This window comes from Synchiropus splendidus, chromosome 9 (genome assembly GCF_027744825.2).
Source record: "Synchiropus splendidus isolate RoL2022-P1 chromosome 9, RoL_Sspl_1.0, whole genome shotgun sequence".
Lineage (NCBI taxonomy): Eukaryota > Metazoa > Chordata > Actinopteri > Syngnathiformes > Callionymidae > Synchiropus > Synchiropus splendidus.
This window is the reverse complement of record NC_071342.1, coordinates 14,213,361-14,237,431: the sequence shown is the minus strand read 5'-3', so window position 1 is coordinate 14,237,431 and position 24,071 is coordinate 14,213,361. Positions and strand designations below refer to the sequence as shown.

At 41.7% G+C, this 24,071-nt stretch overlaps 1 protein-coding gene across 4 annotated transcripts; it reads right to left on the bottom strand.

The window, feature by feature from the left end:
* Positions 1 to 358: 358 nt before the first annotated feature.
* On the bottom strand, positions 359 to 19,642 carry golga4 (golgin A4). Of its 4 annotated transcripts, none has more exons than XM_053875936.1 (24): positions 19,394 to 19,642; positions 18,557 to 18,634; positions 15,458 to 15,526; positions 15,011 to 15,337; positions 14,887 to 14,934; positions 14,729 to 14,785; positions 14,272 to 14,370; positions 13,811 to 13,940; positions 13,543 to 13,733; positions 12,871 to 12,954; positions 12,432 to 12,579; positions 12,179 to 12,357; positions 11,895 to 11,993; positions 11,659 to 11,814; positions 7,832 to 11,544; positions 7,323 to 7,444; positions 6,357 to 6,424; positions 5,936 to 6,022; positions 4,621 to 4,641; positions 4,467 to 4,535; positions 4,082 to 4,157; positions 2,876 to 2,973; positions 1,590 to 1,676; positions 359 to 964 (listed from the first exon to the last, which is right to left on the bottom strand). In XM_053875936.1, the coding sequence occupies exons 1-24, from the start codon at positions 19,469 to 19,471 to the stop codon at positions 950 to 952; spliced, it is 6,099 nt and encodes a 2,032-aa protein (XP_053731911.1). In that variant the 5' UTR covers positions 19,472 to 19,642; the 3' UTR covers positions 359 to 949. The 4 variants fall into 4 exon arrangements, with proteins under 4 accessions (XP_053731911.1, XP_053731909.1, XP_053731910.1 ...); XM_053875934.1 differs by having other exon boundaries at positions 6,294 to 6,424; positions 19,394 to 19,640; XM_053875935.1 differs by having other exon boundaries at positions 6,294 to 6,424; positions 13,543 to 13,730; positions 19,394 to 19,640.
* Positions 19,643 to 24,071: the final 4,429 nt, after the last annotated feature.

Sequence of the window (24,071 nt, the reverse complement as noted above, 5' to 3'; positions counted from 1 at the left end):
GCATGCGGAGGGCGCACTGCTGCCATCTATTGTTGGATGACATCATTGCACCCAGGTTCGGTTGTTGTCTCGACATGGACTTGGAAGTTCATTTCATGGACCGCAGCCAGCGCGTCCATTGAGCCAAAAGACAACACATCCATGGTTCTATTTGTGAAACACCCACTTTGTAAAATTGATCTGCGATCGAAGACTCGGTCCCCTATAATGGGCGGACTAAGCGTGTTGACCTTCTAAATGAGGACTTTATTTAGCTCACCAAGGGCCAGGATGCAGCTTCTTTCATAAATACATCAAGTTTTATGAGGTATTTGAATTCTTTGGAGAGAAGCCTGAAATGAGAAGAGACAACAGAAGGTTCTTTAAATAACAATTTTAATTGTTAATCTGAAAATGTATAGACAACAGTAGAGTCCAAGTTTCAGCGATCATAATACAATTTACAGTCCTGTATTGAGGGTGATAAAATAGAAAGCATAGAAAAGCAGAGCGACACGGAGGAGCGGCCCATACCTTACCGAGTGCACAGTTAAAGGGTCGTCTACAGTTTTACACAGGAAGTGATTCAGACAAAGCACAGGAACATAAATCAACGGACCGTCATTTCAGTTATTTATTGCACACAAATAAAGTGGAAACCGCATTGCTGTCATCTAAAATGTATAAATTAAAACATATTTTAAAGCAAAACAGGATATATGGAAGATTTGTGTTTCCCAAAAGCAGTCCCTCATAATGTGTGATTTTTCATACACACAAACATCTGCACCTTTCAGACTCGCATAAAAAAAAACCCAACTTATACCAAGACAAGGACACTAATAAAACAAAGAGAAGTGGAGAAGGGTTTGATCAGGAATCCGTGGCAGTCGTTCCCTTCAGCAGCAGCAGCAGCAGCAGCAGCAGCAGCAGCAGCAGCATGGTGGCCTCCAGCTGAACCTCTCTGTGATCATCGCAACCATGACTGCAGGTCCACAAACACACAATTAATTCAACAGTTGAAATCCAACACATATGATTCAACTGGGATCATAGAAAATAAACTGTATTTTCTGAAGTTTTCCCAACTGAGAATGTTTTTTTTTTTTTTTCCCGGACCCTCTTCTCAGTCATCCACGCTACATGCATATATTCCCTGTTGTGCTTAAACATGTTTGTCAACTCCATGCGCCGTATCCACAAGCTGCTTTTTCTACCCGGGATGCTCTATCACCAGGAACTATTTCAGTGAATCAGAGACAGGTGGAAGCAATTCTGAGAACAAAAACACAGATTTAAGCGGTTCCTTTAATCCTCTAACTCTTTCCTTTTCTTCCAGTCTGGAGGCCGAGTCTGGCTCTCCAGAGGTTTCAGCCTCAAAAACGCTCTCTACTTCAGTTCCTACATCCATACTTTTAGTTCAGAATATACAGCTGAAATGGGTCCACACTGAGACCTCAGTCCTGGTAGCTCACTGTCTCTCTATATCCTGTGTCAAACTCGTGGCCTCATGGTTGAGTTTGGCCCCTCACATCATAATCTGAAGTAATTCTTCACTTAAATTGAGATCATGATGAATATTCCACCAAAACTTTGATGTCAACACCTACCATTGGCTTTGTGTCTTCTTTCTCTAGTACCTTCTGAGCCTGGTCTGGAGGAAACTTCAGCATGGAGGTGATGACTTTGGCCATTGTCTGAGTGGAAATCAAAGATGAATATGTTAAAAAGATTTGGAGCTTTGATGAAAACTCACTTTAAATGACCATGGGCTGCACGTGTTGCTTTCTAACATTAATATTACCATCCAACATAAATTGGCAGACACAGGAAACAGGAAGCTTGTGGGCCAATTGACTGGAGTGTGTCCCAAGATAATGAAGTCGAACAAGAGCGAAGAGAGAAAAGCACATTATCTGCATAATGAAGGCCAGGCCTGCGCGGGTGCATACATTAGCTCATAAACACAGGAGATAATCACAAGCAGAGCTGGAAACCACGGGGCTCAGCCAACAGACAAGCCTGTCTTTAAATGGCAACTGTGAATCATGTGAGACGTATGTGCAGAGCAGGCAGCCCGAGGGGACGTCCTCCACGCAGGGAGCCCTGACACACGGTTATTAGGATTAACAGCGTGTTCTGGGGGGGAACCCCGTCGACTTTAGGACCCACTGCACGCCACCTCTAATTGGACGGATCACTGGAACTACAAGTCAACATCCCGGGACAGAACATGACTTTTATATGGCTGACTAATGAGTCATTAAGTGGGGGTGGCAGACAAGGACAAGGCGCAGGGTCCACACACTTTTGTGAGGGACTATTTTGAATTCTGGACTATAGAGTGCATCGGAATATTAGCCACATACACTACATTTAAGAAGGAAACTAGATATTGTTCATACATACACTGTTCTATAAGCCGCGGGTGCAGTGGTGCTGTCTGCTCCGTAAAAAGATCAGCGGTGCACCAAGCTTAAAAATGCATGAGGATCACTTCTAAACTAGTTTGGAAAACAGGCTCCAACAGGGAGACTGACTCATGAAACAAACTCAGCAATTGTATGAACTTCAATCATGAACTCCTCACATCTTTTATTGACATTAAAGCTCTCAAAATGCACTTTTTTTTTCCGCCCACGTGTCTGAAGTTCCGGCACCGCTTCTCATCTCCGGTCCTCCAGATCAGCTCTGTTGGTGGAGCACGGAAAACAGTGCATTTTGAGCGCTTTAAGGTGAATAAAACGCCTGAGAGGCTCAATATTTTGGTAGCAGAAAATGACATCAAGGACATCAAAAATCCTATTAGATGAAGGAAAACATTGTCAAACATGTTTTTCCATTCCATGCAATTCATGTGGTAATGCAGATTTTTGTCAGGCAACTCAGATCATACTTTTGTCTCTCGTCCCATCATGTACTCAAACAGGACCTTCCTCAGATACTCCATCTCAGTGGCCTCAGTGAGAGAATCCATGCTGTTGTGCCCCAAATCTGTAAGAACAAGCCACCGTTAGTCACACAGGCCAAACCATGTCCACCATCAGTCATGCTGCAATAAAACCTAACCTGACAATCTCTTAAACATGCATTGCTCATCCACCAGCAGCCAGATACAGTGTGCAGCAAGGAAGACGACAATTAGAATCTGGAGGGAGGGGAGGAGCCAGACTCAGCGTGAGTCGTGAGAATTTCAACCTCAGCCCAGAGCTATAACAATTGCATCATTGACGACCGACTGTCAGGATGGGAAAGTGTTGGAACCCTGATAAAGGCTGGAAACACTTATGCTACCTAATTCTTCCCGTCAAAGATCCCCATCGAGCATCTAATAAGAAATAAGCAGCCTCAGGACAGAAGACTTCTGGGCTCAACATTCAGAGGGCCCAAAATCTGAGAGAGGAAGAGGTGACAGAGGAGAACAAACAGGTCTTTGATGAGTCCTCTGAAGTATTGGACGACCTACAAATCCAACCGCCTTTCTTCTCCTGACCTTGCATTACCTAGGTAATCCACCCGTCTCACTGATCAGAGAGCAACCGGCCAGAATGAGGGCTGATGACCCAAATTAGGCCTGAGTTGGTTTAAATATTTAATGTAGCAGTGAAGTTCAGACGTTAGACCTGATAGAAGAGAGAAGGAGAGCATGCGCTCCAGTGCAGCCACAACCTGCTGAATCCATTAGATCCAAAAGACGGCTTCTTTAGTGACCCCCTCCTGCTCGCGTACTCCCTTTACTACACCAGGCGGGGAAGTCCGTCAGCCAAAGTCACACAACTTCCAAATTCTTCCTCCCCAACTATACAGTTCTGAAAAGATTTAAGAACCTTCCCAGAAGAGGGACTTCTACATTAAAGAAAATGCTTCACAGTTTATGGCTTATTGTCAGCCTCCGCTTGTTGGACTGAAAGAAAAAAACACTATGAACAGGGAAGTTGAAATGTTGAGTAATAAACCATGATGGAAGTTGGGCAATGCTGTTGAGATTATTTAATTTAAGTGGAAATCCATCAGATTAATTGGAGAAAAAGGCAAAAAATGAGCAACAGATGATGTGGGTTAGCAGTGCCATAGGGCTGGAAAGCAGTGACGCACTGGTTACCTTTGTATGTGCTTCCAAGATGAGTTACAACTGTGCCACGGTGGAGAAACTTTATCTTGTCCTCAAGCGAGTGAATCTATCGTGGAGAGAAACAGACAAACAGCCTCTGTGAGCCATGAGTAAGTCTGAGCGGCAGTTGAGCGTCATGGTGGCCGTCCCAGGGGATGTTTGTGAGATCGATGCTGTGTGTGAGAGAAACTGTGGGAGGCGTTGCACTGATTGTTTATGGGGTTAAACCAAATGTAAACAGATGTGCGGCGTAATTAAGTTGATGCAGCGGGAGGGCAGCAGCTCCTCACGCTGGAGGCCACTGAACCATGGGAACACGCTGCACAGCATTCGATGTTCCACTTGTTCTGGTGAGACGGGTGAAGAGATTACTCACTCTCTCGACAAATCCCTGCTCCTTCAGACGCGCTTCACTCAGTAGAGATGTCTTCTCGGCAAGTTGGGCCTGAAGTAGAACAAGAAAAGGAAATAGAAAAGTTCAGATAGCGAAGCAATTCTTAATGTAGAGTGTAAAAGGAATGGTTGCGCACCTGTAGCTCATCTGTGCTCATCTGTAAACAGACAACATGAGTGGTTAGATACGTGACTGTAACTTTAATAAAGCCGCCTAAATTACTCTTTAACTAGTGGCCCAAAAAAGGAACACATTTAAAGCATTTTTAGAAGCTAACCAAGAGACCAATATCCAGAGCAAAAGTCCTCTTTCTAAAAGGGCCCATTCAGAAGCGATTGAATGGATTATAAATGGTAAACACACAGGATTATGGGTCCTTGAGATTAATCTTTTGACTCTTGTTCCCTTTAGGAGCGAGAATTAACATGACTGATCACGTAATTTAAAAAGAATAATAAACTCTTTATAGCTCTGAGAAACTTCCTGTGGTGGCCACAAGTATACTATAAAGCATATACTGGGAAGCCATTGAGACTTAACATGAAGACGCTAATGTAGCTTCTTAAACAGTTTCCATGCATCAAAAATAAGCTGTATGAGTTGATGAGTTGTGATACATAAGTTCAACCATTTCCATATGTCATATCTCTACGACTAGTGTTGGTCTGTGAAAAGACACACTGACCCACTGTCGGAATGAAGTACGGCTTTAGAGGCCATTTGAAGGAAAGGCCTCCCGGAGCATTTACCCATATAATCCACCCATAAAATGATTACCTCACCATGGAAATGTGCAACAGAAGGAGCAGGGAGATTCATGATGTTTGTGTGCATCTGGACATGAGGGTCAAAGATTTAACGCAGGTATCGCTGAGCACATCAACACCTGGATGAAATATCTCTCCAGAGCACTTTTGACCTACATGGCAGCGTTCCACAAGGCATTTCTAGCATTGCAACATTCCAGAATCCAGAAAGTGAAGTCTTGAATCACATCGAAGATAATTGAGAACAGCGATCGAGTCTGGCTGCTGCTTTGCTCTCCTAATTTCCACGGAGAACATTCCTTAGAGATTCAAACGTCTGAGCTTCCGCTGCATGCAGGACTGGACATGGAATTGTGTGTCAGTGGATTATTACACCAACATGCATTAAGACCAAGGCAAACTGGAAACTAAAGAAATAAAGTTGTCTGACTTGAAGTATGATTAAACTACTTTTGGACCAGCCTCTCGTTTTTGGGGCAGCCGTTTCCCAGAAGGGGCTTGAAGAAAGTGAGGTCATGCAGTCATTTAGCAATGACTTACACATTCAACAAAACACACACAATTTGAGAGAATCTTGGACCAGCTAAAACAACTAGCCGCATGATCGAGAGAGAATGCCACTGGTGAGGTGAGACTGCAGATGTATGGTGACTCTGACAGAAAACAGGTCAGACGTGTTTGTACCTCACTAGCGCCGCGGCTCCTTGCTTGCAACTCCTCCAGTTCTTTCTGAACTTGCCACACTCTGTCGCCCATCTCCTCCTCTCGACTCTGTGAAGAACAATGGCTTAGTCATTTCCTCCGTCTCATCAAAGCATCACAACCCAAGTATGTCGGTCTAGTCACGGCCTTGTTCAGTCCGCCTGTGCTTAATTAAGTTTGGAGGCAGTAAAGGGCAGATCAACATCAGCAACGTAGCACTTCAAAACATATTTCCCTTTCCACATGACTTGTTTTTGAAATGAAATGACACTATATTTTGTCAAGTCTAAAAAGGATGACGATGGAGGTCTCTCGATGGTTTTAAATCTCTGGCCGGTACCTGAATGACCTGTTCATATTTCTGAACGGTTCTTTGCAAATCGTCCTCCTTCATGGCAATCACCTTCTTCAGCTGAGCCGTCTCTTCTTGGTGGCTACTGAGCAATTCCGTCTCCACGCTCTGTGCCTTGGCTGCCATAGAAAAGAGAACATATTACATATTCCACGTTTCAACCTCAGTAAACTTCTCCTTACCTACAACCTACAAACCTCATGTCCTCCTTCACCACATCCATAAATCTCCTCTTTTGGCCAGGCAGTTCCAACTTCAACATCTTCCTACCAATGTACTGGCTCTCTCTCTTCTGTACATGTCCAAACCATCTCAATCTAGCCTCTCTGACTTTGTCTCCATAACACCTGACATGTGCTGTCCCTCTGATCTACTGCTTCCTGATCCTATCCATCCTGCTCACTCCCAGAGAGAACCTCAGCATCTTCATCTTCACCCTCAGTGGACATCGTAAATAATTATGAAATGAAATGTTTTCTTATAGCACATGACTCTGTGGCTTCCATCCATTTATGAACCTGCTGATAAGATCTACAGGTGTTCCTCTGGAGCATGTAAAATACATGATAAAGCCAAACCATCCATGCAAAAGTAACCTCTGACATTTATGCGTTGGTAAATTGTTCCCTTAATATGAACACATATTTACAATGTACACACTGTAAAGCTTCCGAGAGTCCCTGCTGTTTTTCCAAGCAGCAGTTCAGCTTCATGTTTGACTTTTGTATAGCAGAACAACATGAACCAACACATTACATCACAGGCAAATTTTACAGCTTCAGTTAACTGCACTTGCAATCATTGTGGTGTGGAAATACACATAAAATTCATTCTCTTTTGTAATGCCACACAAAACAACAAACACAGAAAGGCACGTTTTTAAATAGCTGTAGGCCTATTTCCATTTTACAGTAACTTTACTTGCAGGAAATTAAAAACACAAGCCGTTCCAGGCATTCAAACTGCATCAAATTCCAATCACAGCAGCGGATCTGTGACTGGTTATATCGTACATACCAATAGTTTCTTTAACTGCTGTATCAATCTCTGTTTCCTTTAAGGCCAGTTGTGTGTTGAACTCCCTCATCAGCTGCTTGATTGCAGAATTGTGCTTCATTTCAGCATCTTCCAGCTCCAGCCTGGGCACAACACAAAACATCAGAAAATATAGTTTTATAGGTGAAACATAAATGCCAACAGCAGGTAACATGGGAAGAGCATTCATCTGCAAAGGAATGGAATCTGTAGGGGGTCACAGGACAATGGCAAAACATATACAGTAACTCAGATACTGAGAGGAAGGATGACCAGCTTTCCAGAAAGCTAAAAAGCATGCAGTGTGGGTGCAGGAAAAACGAGACAGGAGAGTGGGGTGGTTTGGCCCCATGCAGAGGAAGTTCATGGATACTGTGAGGGAGGACATGCAGGTGTTAAAGATGATGTGTTTAACAGAGCCATGGTTAAGGCTGACTTGTTTCAAATGGGGAATAGTGGTGGAGAGACTTAATCACTATTCAGAGACATACTTCAGCCGTTTCTCGTTCTCCTCCATCAGCTCTTTCTTCATGTATTCCAGGTCTTGCTCGTGCTCCTTCCTCAGTGTCCTGATGTCCTTTTGTAACCTGTTGAAGTCCTTCTGGATTTTTTCCTTTTCACTCTTCAGCTGATTCACTTTGTCCTTTTGAGACTCCACAGTCTCATACTCAACGCCTTGTGATGTTGAGTGATTTTCCACCTCATTCTCCATTATACTCTTTGTCTGGTGTGATTCAACCTTCTGCACTGACTCATTTTGGATCTGGATCAATGAGGCTTGTTGCTGATCAATCTGGACATTCTTCTCTTCTAGTTGCTGCTTTAACCGACTTATTTCTTCAACAAGGTTTTGGTTTTCTTTCTCAACCTCTTTCAGCTTTGAATCAATTTCTTGTAGCAGCTCGGTTTGTTTCATCTCTTCTTGCTGAGCCTTCTCACTCCTCAATGATGACAGCTTCTCCTCATACATGTTCTTTAAATCGTCCAGTGACTTCTCCTTCAACAGCCTTTCATTGCTTAAAATTTGTTCCAGGTGGCTTTCTTGCTCTGCTTTACACTCAGCAAGGGCTTCCTCCAGCGATTTGCTTTTTTCTTTCAGTGTTTCAATACATTCTTTACTTGAGGTTTCATTTTTCTGGGATTCACCCAAACTTTCCTGCAGAGTCCTAACAGCTTGCTCTTTTTCCTCCAGTTGATTGGTTAGTTGTTTCTTTATTTGAGCGATTTTCTGCTCGGCTTTCTTCTTCAGATCAGACACTTTACGAGTGCTTTCTGACGCTAATCTCTCCTCCGTTTCTTTCAAGCTCTCCTCTTTACTCCTCATCATCTCATCTTTGAACCTTTCAAACTCATCCCTCTGAATCTGAAGTTCATTTTTGCACTTAAGGTTATCTTCCTCCAGTGACCGCAGCTTGTCTGCCATTTCCTGCTGCAGACCGCTGTTCTGCGTGGACTGCGTCTGATATTGTTGCAGCTGCTCCACAAACTCCTTTTTCTCATTCTCCCTGATATTTTGTTGTTGTTTAAGGTCAGTTATGAGTTGTTCACACTCTTTTGTCTTTAAGGCTAAGTGCTCCTGAAGCTCATCCAAGCGACTGTTGCAGCTCTCAAGCTCCACAGTGAGACCGCTGACCTTCTGCTCTTTCTCACTTAACACCTGGTCCATCTCAGACTTGCTGATGGACTGATTGTCTAAACTGGCTTTCAGCTCTTCCAAGGCAGCTGTCCTTTCAGTAATGTCTCTCTCAAGTTCTTGTACTCGGGTCTTAAGTGATGCAATGATGTTGTCATTCTCCGACAGACTCATCCTGAATGACCCAGCTTCTTCTAATGCCGATATCCTCTCCTGCTTTAATTTCTCAATGGTCTCCTCCATTTGAGCAAGCGCCTTTCGCTTCTCCTCTTCATATTGCTGGTTGAGCTGATTTATGGCTTCCTCCTTCTCTTTGATGCTACTGGCGAGTTGATTCTTCAAGTCGCTGATGATGCTTTCTAAATCACTGATTTGGAACTCATTTGTTTTTATGCTGTCTGATATGACTCGGTTCACTTCGCTCAACTCCTCAATCTTCTGTGTCTTCTCATGAATGGACCGCATGCAAGTATCTTTTTCTTGAGTTAAGGCATCGATCTGCTCCAGGTGAGCATTTACCTGAGACGTCGTCTGTTCCACTGAAATGCATAGATTCTTATTCTCCTCCGTTTGAAGGCAGAGATTCTTCTCTAAAGTGCAAATTTTATCTAAATTATCAAAAAGAAAATTCCTAAGAGGCCCTATCTTGTCAGTACTACATTGTAGTCGCTCAGTGAGGTCCCTTACGCGTCGCTCAACAGTTTGACTTAGCTCAGAAGATTCACTGTCTATTTTGGAAAGGACCTGCTTACAATAAAGAGCCATTTGGTTGTTGAACATTTCCACCTGCTGCTGAAACTCGGCCTCCTTGGCTTGGACCTTCAGTTCTGCTTCCTTATACTTATTGAGCATGTCTTCACTTTCCTTACTTCGGGAACCTTCTAGGTGACCCAACTTCATCTCCATTTCCTCCAACTGCACGGACAAATTCTGTAACTTCTCACTGCTCTCTATCTCTGTGTGGCTAAGCTTGTCCTGCAGGGTGTTTCTTTCATTCACTGCCTCATTGAGGTTTCTTTGCAACAATTCACTTTGCTCCTTTAGCAATCTTTCACCCTGGGACAAACTTCCTAAATTAGCAGAAGCACTCTCAAGATCTTCTTTTAGCTTCTGCACGGTGGACTCCCGAACAGCAAGCTCTTCCTTCAACTGCTTCAGTTCACCTGACACGCTTTCATTTTCCTCTTTGCTTTGTCTCAGTTTCTCAGCCAACTCTTCCAGCTCAAGTGTCTTCTCTTGAATTATCTGTGAGTTTTTCTCCATCATTTCTTCCTCCTGCTGCGTAATCTTCTCCTTCCAACGACTCTCAAGGGAATTAATCTCCTGGTTATGATTTTCAGCCAGTTTCTCCAACTCCTCTTTATGGTTCTCCTCCAGTTCTGATAATGCACTGCTGAGACCTTGAGAGCTTTTTTGGGCCATCTCTAGTATTTTATCTTTAACCTGTTGCTCTTTTTGCTGAAGCTCTGTCTCCTTTTTGGCTAGTTCCCTCTTCATATTCTCCTCATTCTGCTGAAGCTTCTTCTTGAAGTTCTCCTGCATTTCTTTGGCTTTGTGTTTGAACTTCTCCATCTTGGTCTCCTGACTTTTCAACTTCGCCTCCATCTCGTTTATGGTGTTCTTCATCTTCTTTTCAAGAGCAGCATTGTCGTCTTCTAGTTCTTTCTTGAGCTTTGTTTGCTCTTCCAGCTTAACGCCGAGCTCTGCAACTTCAGTGTCCTTTTCTGAAAGTACATTTTTGGTCTCTTGTAATTTCTGCTCCAATTCATTGACTGATGATTCGTTCTGTTGACGTACATCATTTGCAACATCTAATTGATGCTGCAGCTCTGACAAGTCATTCTTACACTGAGCAAGCTCCTCAGAGAGCTGAGAAAGTTGTTCACTGGATTCCTTTATGTTAGCATTTTCCAACTGCAGTTGTGAGAAACGCTGCTGAAGATCCTCAAGGTCCTGAACCTTCACACTTAGCTGTTCCAGAGTGGAATGTGACTCCTCCTTTAGTTCTTTCTCTCCCACGACCATAGCTTCAATGGCCTTCTCCTTTTCTTCCAAAACATGTTTCATTTCATTCAGCTCTTCTTTTAGAGTTTTCTCCAGAGCCCCCACCAAGTCCTGGTGCTCCTGTTTGATACTTAAAATCTCAGCATTGTGTTTTTCCGCCTGCTCCTGTTGTGCAAGACAATGAGCACTTTCAGCAGCCACCAACTTCTCCTCCAACACCTGTTTCGTAAGCACGGCCATCACTAGTTCAGAGGCAAGAGCATCCAATTGATCCGATGTCTTCTGGTTGATTTCTTCAACGTGTGCTTGGAACTGCGACTCTTTTTCTTTCAGAAGGGTCTCTAATTCAGCATGATGTTTCTCCTTTAGCTCCTCTAGAGCGACATGTTGCTGCTGAGACATGGTCTCCTGTTGCTTTTGCAGCTGCAACTGATGCTCTTCTTCTAATGCAGAGACTTGTTGCTTGTGCTTATCCTTTAATTCATCCAACTGACTGCTAAGATCATTTGACAGCATTGTTCCATCCTCAGAGGCTTTTTCCAGAGAACTCTCCAGCTCCAACACTCTCTGCATTTAATGACAAGGAGTAATTTGAATCAAGATTTAAGAGAACAACAAAATCAAAATAAGTAAGATAAGTAAGATAAGATAAGTAAAATCCAATTAAAATTGCACACTCACAGTTTTCGCTGCTTCAAGCTCTAGCTCAATCTCCTTCACTTTATTCTCAGACTCTGTCCTAATGGCTGTCTTCTGCAGCTCTGCGTCCTCAAGGGCCAAAACAGATTGCTGGTCATGCTCCTTGAGTTTCTGAGCAAATTCCTCCTTGCATTGTTCCTGTAAACAGAAGCAGCAACAGAGTTAAGAGCAAAAATTGAAACACGGGAAGACTCATGGTGATAATCAAGATCACTTACCACGGCTTTGCTGACCAAAACATTTATTTCCTCTTCTTTTGCAGCCAGAGTTTCACTGTGGGCCTTTTCCATGTTGGACACCATTTCCTCAGAGGACTTCTAACAAGAGTAATAGAGCCAAACAGTTTTTTTCCATTAGTAAGACCGTACAGACACATCTTTACGCTAACATGCTCATGAATTTCTACACATTATTTTTCTTTTATTTAAGTGGATAAGAGGCAAGAATCACCAGGACAACTTTCACATGTGAAGATGAATGTTCTCGCTAAAGTACTACTGACCTTCATGATGCTGACAACCTCTTGTTTAACACGTGTCAGTTCTTGTTGCAAACTCTTTCTTTCCTCCTCACTGGCCCTTTCAACTTGTTTTATTTGGTCCTCGTGTTGAACCTGCAGCTGCTTTCTGGCCTCCTCTGCTCTCTGAGCAGCAGCCAAAGCTTTCTCCAGCTCCTCAAATGCTGGTGGTTTAACAAACAGGAAGCATTAAACATAGATTCACTGTACACAGACACAGTGTAGTTCATTATCTTACCTGATTTCTCAGCCTTCTCTTTCTGTTCCTGCAACTCTTCTTTCTGAGTAGTAGCCTGCTGCAACCTGGAACGTAGCTGTGCGACCTCCTCTTCTTTCATCTCTAAAGTCTCGTGCATTTGCCGCTTCGTCTCAGCTATGACCATTCCCTAAATGCATGCAATACAAGAATTAGCTTGATTGCACCATTCTTCTTTGTACTTTTAATGACGCTACAAAGATTTCTTAGTTTGAATGAAGGTACAATAGCGCCCTCACTTGGAAACTGTTCCATGACTGTCCTGCAGTTTATTCAGTAAAAACCACCTAGTTGCCAGTTTCATAAGAAATATTCATTATTGCTCACAGTGAGAATCTTCCCTGTGTTTGAAAGGGAATCAAGAAAGGCTGAAAAAGAAATATATATGAATTATACATTATGAACATAAATCAATACTCACTTTGTCTTGCTCCAGTTGTTCAATAAGATTCTTGGCATCCCGCAGCTGAGTGATGAGCTTTGTCTTCTCTGCAGTGTGCAGCTCCTAAAGGTGGAAACAAAGCCATCACATATCCATAGCTGCATAATGGATATCAACATATATACTAACAAGATGCTAAAACGTCAGTGAAAATTTAAAGTGTTGAGACTTAAAAGGCCAAACAATATGCACATATATAAAACCATTCCTTTAAATAATTATCTACGTGAGGCCTGGGCTGCATGAGTGGGAGACTGGGAAGCACAATGGCTGACTGTGTTCACATGGCAGTAGTGATGTTGCAGCCCCTGTGTTTCGATTAAAAATAATCAATAACATGTAAGAATGCTAATTAAAGATCTCATCCTGTGAAACTAAGTCTGCAATTAAATCTCTCTGTAATCATAGTGCAGCTGCATGGAGAGAAAAGAGGCCCTGACCTTGTCTTTGACCTCTAAAATACCAACCATATGACAGTAAATACAGCTCTATGTTATGGTAACAATGGAATGGTTGGGTTGAGCTATTCCGTCAACTCTTACACTGTTCGCAAACTTGTGAGGTGGCTTCGGCTTCTAGTAGTTCTTGGACTTTTCCTTCTGTATTCAACCATTTGAACTGTATTATAATGACAAAAAAGTTGGTCTCTACCTTCATCTTCTCCAGCTCCTGCAGTCTCTCCTGCAGTTGTTCTTGCAAAGTTTCATTCTCGCTGCTAAGTTGGGCGCTTCGCTCCTTGTGTGTCCGCATCACATCTTTGCACTTGTGCAGCAGGTTTTCTTGCCTTTTGACTCTCTTTTGGAGCGTTTCCACCAGCTTGACAGGATCACTGTTGCCCTCTTCTGACCAGAAACATAAAATGCACTTAGATGAATGTAGCAAACAATGCCGACAAGCATGATAATTCCAAATCAATCACCTTCAGTGATTTCAGACTCCAAAACCTGGTCTTTAGATGGACTAGCAGATTCGTCTGCCATGGCGGCCTCACCATCAGGGGGCAACGCATCCTCTGACGTCACTTTAACCCGTTTCTTTAAGAGAGCAACCTATGAAGAAAGAACAATGTAAACTAATGTAACCAAAACGAAGTCCACAGACACTTCTGCAGTATATTTGCAGCACTTCTTTTCTTAAATAGTCATTTGTAATATCAAGCAATCTTCCTCAACGTTACCAGAGTATGATGATATTTTTTTTGCATTTTGAGAGTACAGAATTACAATCTTACAGCACTACATAAATATGAAGAGTAGCTCAGAGCCTCAATGGAAACACAGATATTGTTGGATATCAGGACTCTCACATCTTTATATCAAATATGAGGTACGTATTTGGTGGTCTATTTGGTGGTGAGAGTCCTTTCACATTGATTCTTACTTGTGTTTGGAGGACAGTAATCATCTGATCTTTCTCCTCCAATGCAGCATCAAACTCTTCCTGTAGATGTTTTTTGGCCTGCTGGTCCATCTGCAACTCCTAAAAGGAATAAACATCCAGCAGTTGCTTATTGTTTGATGCTCTGTAAACGTTAGTATGAAGAGTTAATCTGTAACAGAAAAGTGTTCATTTACAGGATATGATTAACATTAAGTACAATTGAAAAGGATATTCCAACATGAGAGACATGACTAAAATGTGAGGTACTGAACGAAAACTGTCAGATGCCAACTCGAACTAGGACACCTCTTGCCCCAAACAACAAAGATGCCCCCATCCAAGTGACACATTACAGATCCAGGACAACAGCTATTAAACACGTCAGCATATCCTCATGATGCCACACTGGGTTACAAAATAAAGATAATATTGGATGGCTTTCAAATGCTATTCATACCTCCCGAAGCTCCCCGATTCTTCGAAGGGCTTTATCTTGACTCTGACTGAGAATTGCCTGAGGCAGAAAAGAATTTGTGAAGAAAATCAGTTGAGTCAAATGCCTAGGCTAAAAAAAAAACAATAGAGAGCAAGTAGGAAAACGGTGACAGAAATTACCTGCGTTTTCTCTTTGTCCCTCTGAACAGTTCGATAGGCGGTGACCAGCTGGATTATAAAGAAAAAAAAGATAAAGTAAAGACAATTTTCTAAAAAGCAGAAATGCAATGGGAGGATGTCTCACTTCTGAGTATTTTCCTCTGTACTTCCCGAGGCTCCTCTCCACACGTAGCATCCTGTGAATCAACTGCTCTTTGGAAAGTGAGTCTGTATTTCCTGACTGATCCTCTGCTTCGCTCTCGATATCAGAAGGAGGATCGTACGTGGGGGCTCCAGTGGCCTCGTTTTCTCCAACAGGAGTCAGGGATTCTCGCGAGGCGCTTCGAACCAGATTTTCCTTGGATGGAGAGCGAAACAGGTTCTCTGCCCGACTGGCCCCGGTGCGAATCAAAGATTCCATCGAGGGAACACGTAACTGAAGCTTTTGGGCAAATGACTGCGGATCTTCTCTCTATCAGGAAAGTCGGGGAAAATAATAATTATACATCATTACACTGGGAAATCACCATCAAATAATGAGTGAACGCAACAGGACAATAAAAAATGCAAATGAGGAAATTAAAACGCATACGTTAGGAGAAGCGGTGCCGTCTCCATTGATGCTGCCTCTGGGAGACCTGGTTGTCTCTTTCGTAGAACTCTGTCAGACAGTTATGCAAAACTGAATATTAAACTCCATAAATATACGTGTCTGGCACCTGTTAGTATTTCACACCCAGCATGGCACTCCCTGATTACTCTGTCGGGAGCAATTTTAGTATTGCTGGGAGCAATGCAGGGGCAATTTTACCCTCATGCAACTTGGAAAAAACGAGAGGGGTTAAACAGAAGGCATCTCTACACAGTAAACAAAAAGGGTTAAAGCTAAAATCTACACAACAGCCATGAGGACAGAACAAACAATTTTAAGTAGGAGAGTCAGTATTTGAATTCAGGAAGATTTGTGCTCAGACATGTTAAAGCATAACATGAACAGTAAGTAAGTGAACAATCAGCAGCACAGTTGGTTTAGGCGATTTGTTAGCAGCAATATCAAATATATAGTCACTAGTCCAGCTCTGATCTACCTCTTCCTCTGGATTGTAATGCATAATATTACCTTGCCTTACTTATTTATTATAAACAATTCTGCTATTCAGTATAGTTTGTGAGTGTTACCATGATCACTATTAACATTTCCTCTCTCGAAAGGTGAAGCAATATGAATATTTGTATGGAAATACTACACTCTACATCATAATACGCCATGAAGAAGGGCATTATACAATGCTGTCATCATTTGTAACATTGGTATCTTTACAAGGTTTCATGAAACAGCGGTTAAAACAGCTGTCCTAATTTTCTGAGCTCAGCACTGACAGCGCCATCTAGAGGCCTCTCAAATGTAGGACACTGTTTCATGAAACCTCATCAACCCATTACTAGTGTACCACACTGAAGCCTGACACAAGAGAACGTTTATGAGTCTGTTGATTCTGGCAAAGTGACTATAAGAAGTTACAATAACATCTTATCTATCTATATGCTCTTCAACCAACCACCACATGCAATCATAAATTACAGAAGTGCATGAACCAATTACTGCATGGTGTGCCACTAGAGTAATATAAGTCAAAGGCAGTCAGTGTTTATGGCGGTGTGGAAGGACTTTTACTTTATCTACCATCACAGGTTAATTTCATAAGCCCTCTTTGATTATTTGCATGGATGGAGTTCACTATTCTGCCAAATCTTCGTTTCGACTTTTGTTATCTTCATTATAAAGCATACTGACAATGTCTATCATAATTGTAAAAGCAGAACAAACAGTCTGAATACTTTCTCTGAACACTAATGGAGATTGAGAAAAGTTCCACTAAGAGAGGATATTGGATGGGATCATTCAGATATCATAACAGAAAGCTTGCAAACTCTCCAATCCAAATAAACAGACTCATGGGGAGAAGGGGTAAGGGCTATTAGGCAAAGAAATTGGGCTAAAGGCAACATCAGCAAGCAACTGTAAGCTAAAGGATATGTTGGGGTGGTGGGAGAGCAGTAAAATTTACAAATGTTGACTATAATCAAGGAACAAGAGGGTCATAAACCAACATACAGCAGAAAGCACAAAAGCTTTTATCCCAGAAGGTAAACCTTAACTCAGGCCAGATGCAGGGTTAGCCTACATTTGAGATGCCTTCTTGTTGTAAATCCAAAGGAAACAGGAGACAGAGAGCAGGGAACAAGCAGTCCCTACTTGGGCCACAGTCCTCTACTAAATTCCCAAAGGCGCAACGACGATTAGAGGGATTGAGGGCAGGAGTAGGAGCAATGAGGAGGAAGAGGCAGGAAGTGAGGACAAACTCACCACACTGGCTACCTGGGCCGTTTTGGGTCGTTTTGAATGGTCCAAAGCAAAGATAGTATACTCAGAGAGAAAAGCGGGCTCTGCTATCATCCCGGCCAGCACCTGACATTGTCAGTGCAGTAACGGGGCGAAAGGTGGGGGAAAGGAGAGGAACACAAGAGCAATGAGAAAAACAACACCATGAGAGTGAAAGAGGGAGTCGTGTTTACCAGACCGTCCGAGAGAGGTGGAGATGTGTGAGAGGAGGGGGGGACTACATGAGATAGCGAGAAAAATAAGGAAAGCAGGACAGTGAAATTTTCAATCAACAGTGATGTTATGACCAACAGTTTGACATCTCAAAGTGGTGAACTTCCTGAGATTTTAATATCTTATTTTGCATATTTTAGAACTTTGTGGATCATGATTATTGGATGGGAAAAAAGACAAGCACTTGACATAATATGACTTAAACTAATAAATGAATGAAATATCATTTAAAACTGCAATATACATTCTCTGCAACATATGTTCAATAACATATCAATAAGGAATTGAGATGACATGTAGATTTTTTTTTACTACATTGTACAGAGCTCTAGTTCTTTAACATTGAAATAAACATAAATGTTCTTAAAGTTTAGCTGAAAAAATGAAAAGATTTGACCACGGATGATAAAACAGCCACATCTGAGATGCCAAAAGGTTTCATACTTTTCAAATGAAAGTGATTAAAGGAGGGTGCTAAGAATTAACAACAATGAGCCGAGTGTGAGATGTGAATAAAGTGTTTAAAAAAATATAGGCAGATTTCAGCTGTCTCTTTAGCATTCCGAGTTGAAACATCCCAGACTCATCCATTTATAATTGCAGTCAGAACTAACCCATAATAATGTGTCAATGTGCGCGACTTCACAGAAGAAAATGCTGCAAAGAGCATACATTAATAAATAATATCCATAGTGAGATGTGGTCATCCCAAGTCCTTCCACTGACCTCCCCATTAGATTGGTTATCACCTGAACACATCTACCAAAACAGGAAGATAATTCTCTGAGCATCGAGTCAGAGAATGTTCGGTTGTCATACAAATAAGAGCACACTGCAAAAGTTGGTTTAAACTGCGCAGTCACTTAGTATTCTTTTAATGTCAAAAAGCATTGTTGAAAAGAGATTGTACTGGCTGGCAAAGTAAGAAAGAGAAACACAACTGGTTACCTTTCGACAAGCATGAAGCACAAGACAAAACTGAATTAAATCTGCTATCATCAGGGTCATTCAGAAGTGGAGAAACCTTTTCACTTTTAATCGGATGAGTGTTGATTTTCGTTGTTGATGTCTCACCTCTCTGTCACTGGGAGTGGGCGAGCCATCAGGATGATATGCTTGAGTGAGGCTGTTTCGTCGATCTCCGGAGCCCGCCTAGAAGGGAAGGAGCCAGAGTTGCATTCAAAATGGTTCTTTTGCAACTTTTCACCTTTCAACTCCTTCAATGGAACATAGATCGAATTAACAAGCTTTCCATTTCACAACACAAACAAAGAGTGAATCATTTAAAGTCAATCATTAGCAAACAAAGCCGAATGCAAATACGTTTGAAGTATACTGCCATGTCATCAACCACCTATGGCTGACATTCATGTAATGTACATGCCACATACATGACATGAGAATGATCACGAATGATATATGACATATGAACAACAAAATGGTAACCACAAAACAAACGTTTGCGTTTTGTCTGGTGTTGGTTTATGTAGTACTCATCAGTGTTGTCGTCTGCCTGTCAGCTATTTAAATACGACGAAGTCAGCTGTCAAAGCCGTCAAATAAAGTTACCGACTGCTTACCAGGATACTCACACCCAAACAGTCGGTTGCTGCGTTTCTATTCACAGCTAGGTGCATTTGTTCGTGTTCTATATCCCATCAAAGGCCACAACAAGCTCAACCAGTTATGTCTCCATCAGTAAACGCGTCACTGACAGCTGAGTTACTACAGCAACCCAAGTAGTCGCTTTATTTAAAGACAATGTTTCCGTTTGTATTAACAGATGTCTAGAGGGAAGACAAAGCACTTGAACATTTGAGAATGAATGCTAGCTGCTAAAACGACAAGAAGCTTTTCCAGCCAGTGTAAACAGATGTTAGCTTAGCATGTTAGCTCCCCACAACCACCGACCTGGGCCTGTTGCGGTGACTGCGCATTCCTCAGCGGGGACTGCTCCTCGTTTATCTTCTGTTTCAGCTTTTTAAACATCTTTTCTCGCCGACGTGGTGACCAACTGACGGACAGTTGACTTCAACCGGTCGGCATGAAACTATGCTCCTGATTACATCCAGTCAGACTTCCTTGTTCGCCTCAGAGTTCCAGCAGGTGAGTGGTGTCCCTGCGCATGCGTGGCCAACGTGGAGGAAAACTGGGAACGTCAGAGTTTAAAGGGACAGTCCGGACTCCGGTACATCTGCAGCGCCATCTGGAGGTAAGAATGAAATATAACCAAAGGAATGTTATTCATGTAAACGTAAACCATTTTTGATTCAGTGTTCATATCTATATGTGACCCAATTGCATTCCACACAGAATGAAATGTAAATTTTACTGAATCTTCCTAACTTAATGTTTATATGCTTGGTCTCTGTGGCAGTGAGAAAAAATCCTAAAGCTGATACTTAAAAATGCACTCAATTGTTGCCTTTCGTACCTTACTTTAACTGATATTTCCCCTGCCTCTCAAGTCCAAAGGTTCCCACTTAGGAGGGGTTCATAAAATAAATAAATAAAAAAAGAAATTATGCTTGAATATTTAGTTAGAAACTAAAAGAATCTTCATATCAAATGAAAATATTAATAGAACTGGCATGTCATTTCTTCTCCAAATCCCAAACAGGAGCGACTAAGTAACAAGCAGAAGACATCACGTCTGTAAAGATGCCTCTGACTCGAATCACATGATGAATCGTTCAGGGACAAAGTCTCGGCCGTCTCCTGTGGTGTCATTTTCTGGCTGGATTAGGCCTGTGCCTCCTGTCACAGTCAGCACTGCCAAGTTCCCGAATGCCCTTCCCTTTGAACACATTGGTCACTGGCATGTATTAAAGGCCTTGTTACACAGCCATGCTGGCTGTGCTAAAAACTGCAGTTGGGATTTTAATTTTGCTTGTCTGGGTATCTGGGGCCAACTATATTTTATTCACCATCAAAATATATGACTGACTGATCATCCATGCGATTAATGCTAAATAAAATGGCACATTTATCCCTCACTCTTTTTGTGCCCAAGAGATTTAACCTTCTCCACTAGATGGTACTGTTCCGCACGCATCCTTAACCTGAACCATTCTGCTTCAATAAAGATGTTTGATGAACTTTAAAGTGTGTTTATGGACATTTGTTACTTTGACAATGAGGTCTCCTTATTTCATACACACATAGGAGGTACTTCACCTCCCAAGGATGGATGCAAAACGCTGACTCTTCCAGTAAGTAGGAGCGCCACAGCATCTTCACAGCATGGCTTCTGTAACATGAGAAGATTGATGGTTGTTGCAAACAACCTCAGTTCAGGGCTGGCATTATGCATGCAGACTCACTGTCACGCTGTCATCCCTCACACCGAACCAGTGCTAATGTGATTCTCAACAGCTTTTTCCTTTTGTGACAACTTCAGAGTGTAAAAAAAAGAAAGAATGTGAGAGATTGCAGAGCAGTTCACAACCATGGAGCATTTGGGTTCTGGAAAGTATGAGATAATAGCTTGGTGACTTTATTTTTGCCCACTGCAAAGAAAAAGATCTGATTATTGTAATGAACTTAATCTTAATTTTGGAATTTTACAATATGTTGCTCCATCTGCACACTCTTGATTTGATTTTGTGTCACAATTTGTAGATAATCCTGGGAATAAATGAGGCTAAATACATGGTATCAGGTGAAACAATGTCAATGTGATGGTATTTCACATTTATTTAGATTGATATTTATAATATTTATAATTTATTACCACATAATCTCCAAATTATAGCTGTCAGAACAGGAAGGCCTTGATGATGCAGATGCGTCAATTATGAAAATATATAAAAATACAGATCCAGGTTTTTATTTTTTATTTTTGTAGTATTGTGACTGGCTAAAAAATATATATTTTATTTTCTGTAGGCTATGTCTAACTTAGCATTGTATTTTTTTTTTTTATTAAATATTGTTACACCATTGTACCACCTTGTACACACCATTCACACACACATGCACACGTGGGGAAAATTTTAGAGTGTCCAATAAACCTAGTGAGCGTGTCTTTGGGCTGTGGGAGGAAACCGGAGTTCTCGGAGAAAACCCACGCACACATGGGGAGAACATGAAAAACATGAGAACCCTGAAACTTCTTGCTGAAAGGCAGCAGTGCTAACCATTGCTCCAATGTGCTGCCTATTATTATTGTTGTTATTGTTATTATTGTTAATTATAAAAAATCTAAAAATAAAAATATTGGATCGCATCAGAAATCCAATTACAATATGTGTCAGTCTTCTGAAAATGAAATATCGCACATTATTATTATAATTAAACTCGACACCTCCAAGAACATATTATACAGAAAAACAGATTTGTCTTGATCTTCCTGAGACGTTGTCGGCTTTGCTGCAATCTATTCTACACCATTATGAAATAAAGATGAGAGGGACACTTGTAAAGACGGATGGAAGATTATTATGATGCATGCTGGTAATTGTTTAGGCGTTGCATTGATTCCGCCAGGGAGTTGCTCATGTGTGTGCAGTCTAATGAAAATGATGCTTTCATTAGAAATCCCAGCAGATGTTAAAAGATTCAGCATCAGGAGGGGAGGAGAGTTGCACCTGGAAGATGATGTTTTATAGCTGGGATCATTTTCTCAGCGGGCTGCTCTCACCCTGCAGTTATTATCTCAGTAACAAGTTGGATTTCCTCTTTCCTCTCCAGGCAGAGTCATTTTCAAATAGCCTGCCACCCCGGTGCAGGGTGGAGGCTTTTAGCCTGCTTTGTTTCTTTTCTCATACGTGAAGCTTTTACATGCATTTCTGTGATGAAAAGACACATAAAGCACAACACACTGTTCCACTAAACATTTTAAGGGCCACAGGCGCAGTTAACAATGAAGCATGTTCCTTGCTAGGCAACTGTAACTGCAGCTACCTCTTGTCCTTCCCTCAAATGAAAGTCTCTCATTCACAGCGAATGTGTTTCCTGATTACTTTTATGCAACGACAATGTACTTTAGTACGAGTGCTGGAGAAGCTTAATGTGTTCTTAAGTACACAGTTAGCCAAACTTTGCCTGTTTACTATCTCTGCTAGGCGTGCTTTTACTTTCACTCTACTCCAAAGTACATTAGTGCTTACATTTAAGGAGGCTCAAGGATGAATCTGCAATAGTGTGGAGTCCAGGGCTGAAGTGGAAGTCGCATCTACGGAACATTCCTGCGCAAGTTAATGGGGGTTGAAAATACAAACAAATAAATTAAGAATACATATTTATATTTCAGCTGTCATGTCAAAAATGTAAGTCATATGTGCCAAACTAATGACTCAGGGTCACCACGTGGCTTTTGGAGTTCCACAAGAAATTTAAATTCGGTACTCATTAAAAGAGTACAAGTCAAGTGACATCCTACCACTGTGTTTTTAAAAATCACCAATTGACCCCAAAGCATCAAATATAAGAAGACGATGTAAATTAAGTGATTTTGTTTGTATATTACGTTGGAGCCGGGGGAACACTTTTGTGTTATAAACTGTAGCAGTGTCAATGAAGTCGAAGGATTTTGTATGTGTATCTAAAGTTAGTGTTGTTTAGTTTCGCCCAATCCGATACTGTGTCTGCTGATCAGTACACGCCTAAATTTCGGCTCCTTGTGTGCTTTTGAATTTTACAACCCCAAATATTCTTGATGTTTATTTGTTTATCAAGTCTGTTTCTGAGTTCCTCACTAACCTATTGAACTCGCACGTTTATTGATCATTATCATCATCAATCTACTTCAGACCTCCAGTTCTGATGTCGTAGTATTTAATACTTTAATACTCCACCAAGTCGATTTCACACTTCCCGGTTCAGACTGATTTAGCTTACCCGGCTGTTTTGCCATGCTATTCGCAACAAGAAAGGGCAATGTGGCGAAACTATACCACTGAATTTCTTTATTTTAAATAGCTGTTTCAATTTTATCACAATCTCTTTTGCATAATTTTATTGTAGTTTGGGGATTTTCCAGATAAATCTTCAACACACGCTTCATTAAAACAATGATTCTTCATCTCTTAACATTTTAGAGCACATTTATTTAGTTCTCTGCTGCGACGGATGAACAGATCAACGCATCAGCATAGATCTATAGTGTAAAGAAAGAATATGAGTCCATGGAATCTCCTCACCTTGGTAGAGCGTCAACACGTTCTGATTGTTCCATATTTATTGTCATCATGTGGACCAGCTCTATGTTTGGACAATGAGCTGAAACTGGCTCATTTCCCACGGCACACCTGACAGCCTCGCACGGCCGGTTGAAAAACAGTCTACAGTACATCAGGCTTCTTGTTAAACCAAGCAACAACCATTTACACACCTAAGATACAACAAAGCTAACAATTTAGGAGTGTTAATAGTTGCATAACTGGATATACTCCCTCCCCACTTCACGTCTGTCTGACAAGACGTCAACACTGCTGAGTTTGACAATAGATACAGTCTTCCACACCCAGACACGAATGGCTATTGTACATCCACAGTTTGTTTAAAACCCATGTCATTGCGACTGCTTCATTTGACAGTGCTGTATTTTGTTATTAAGCTGAACGGCGGAGGCCTCCAGACGTACACA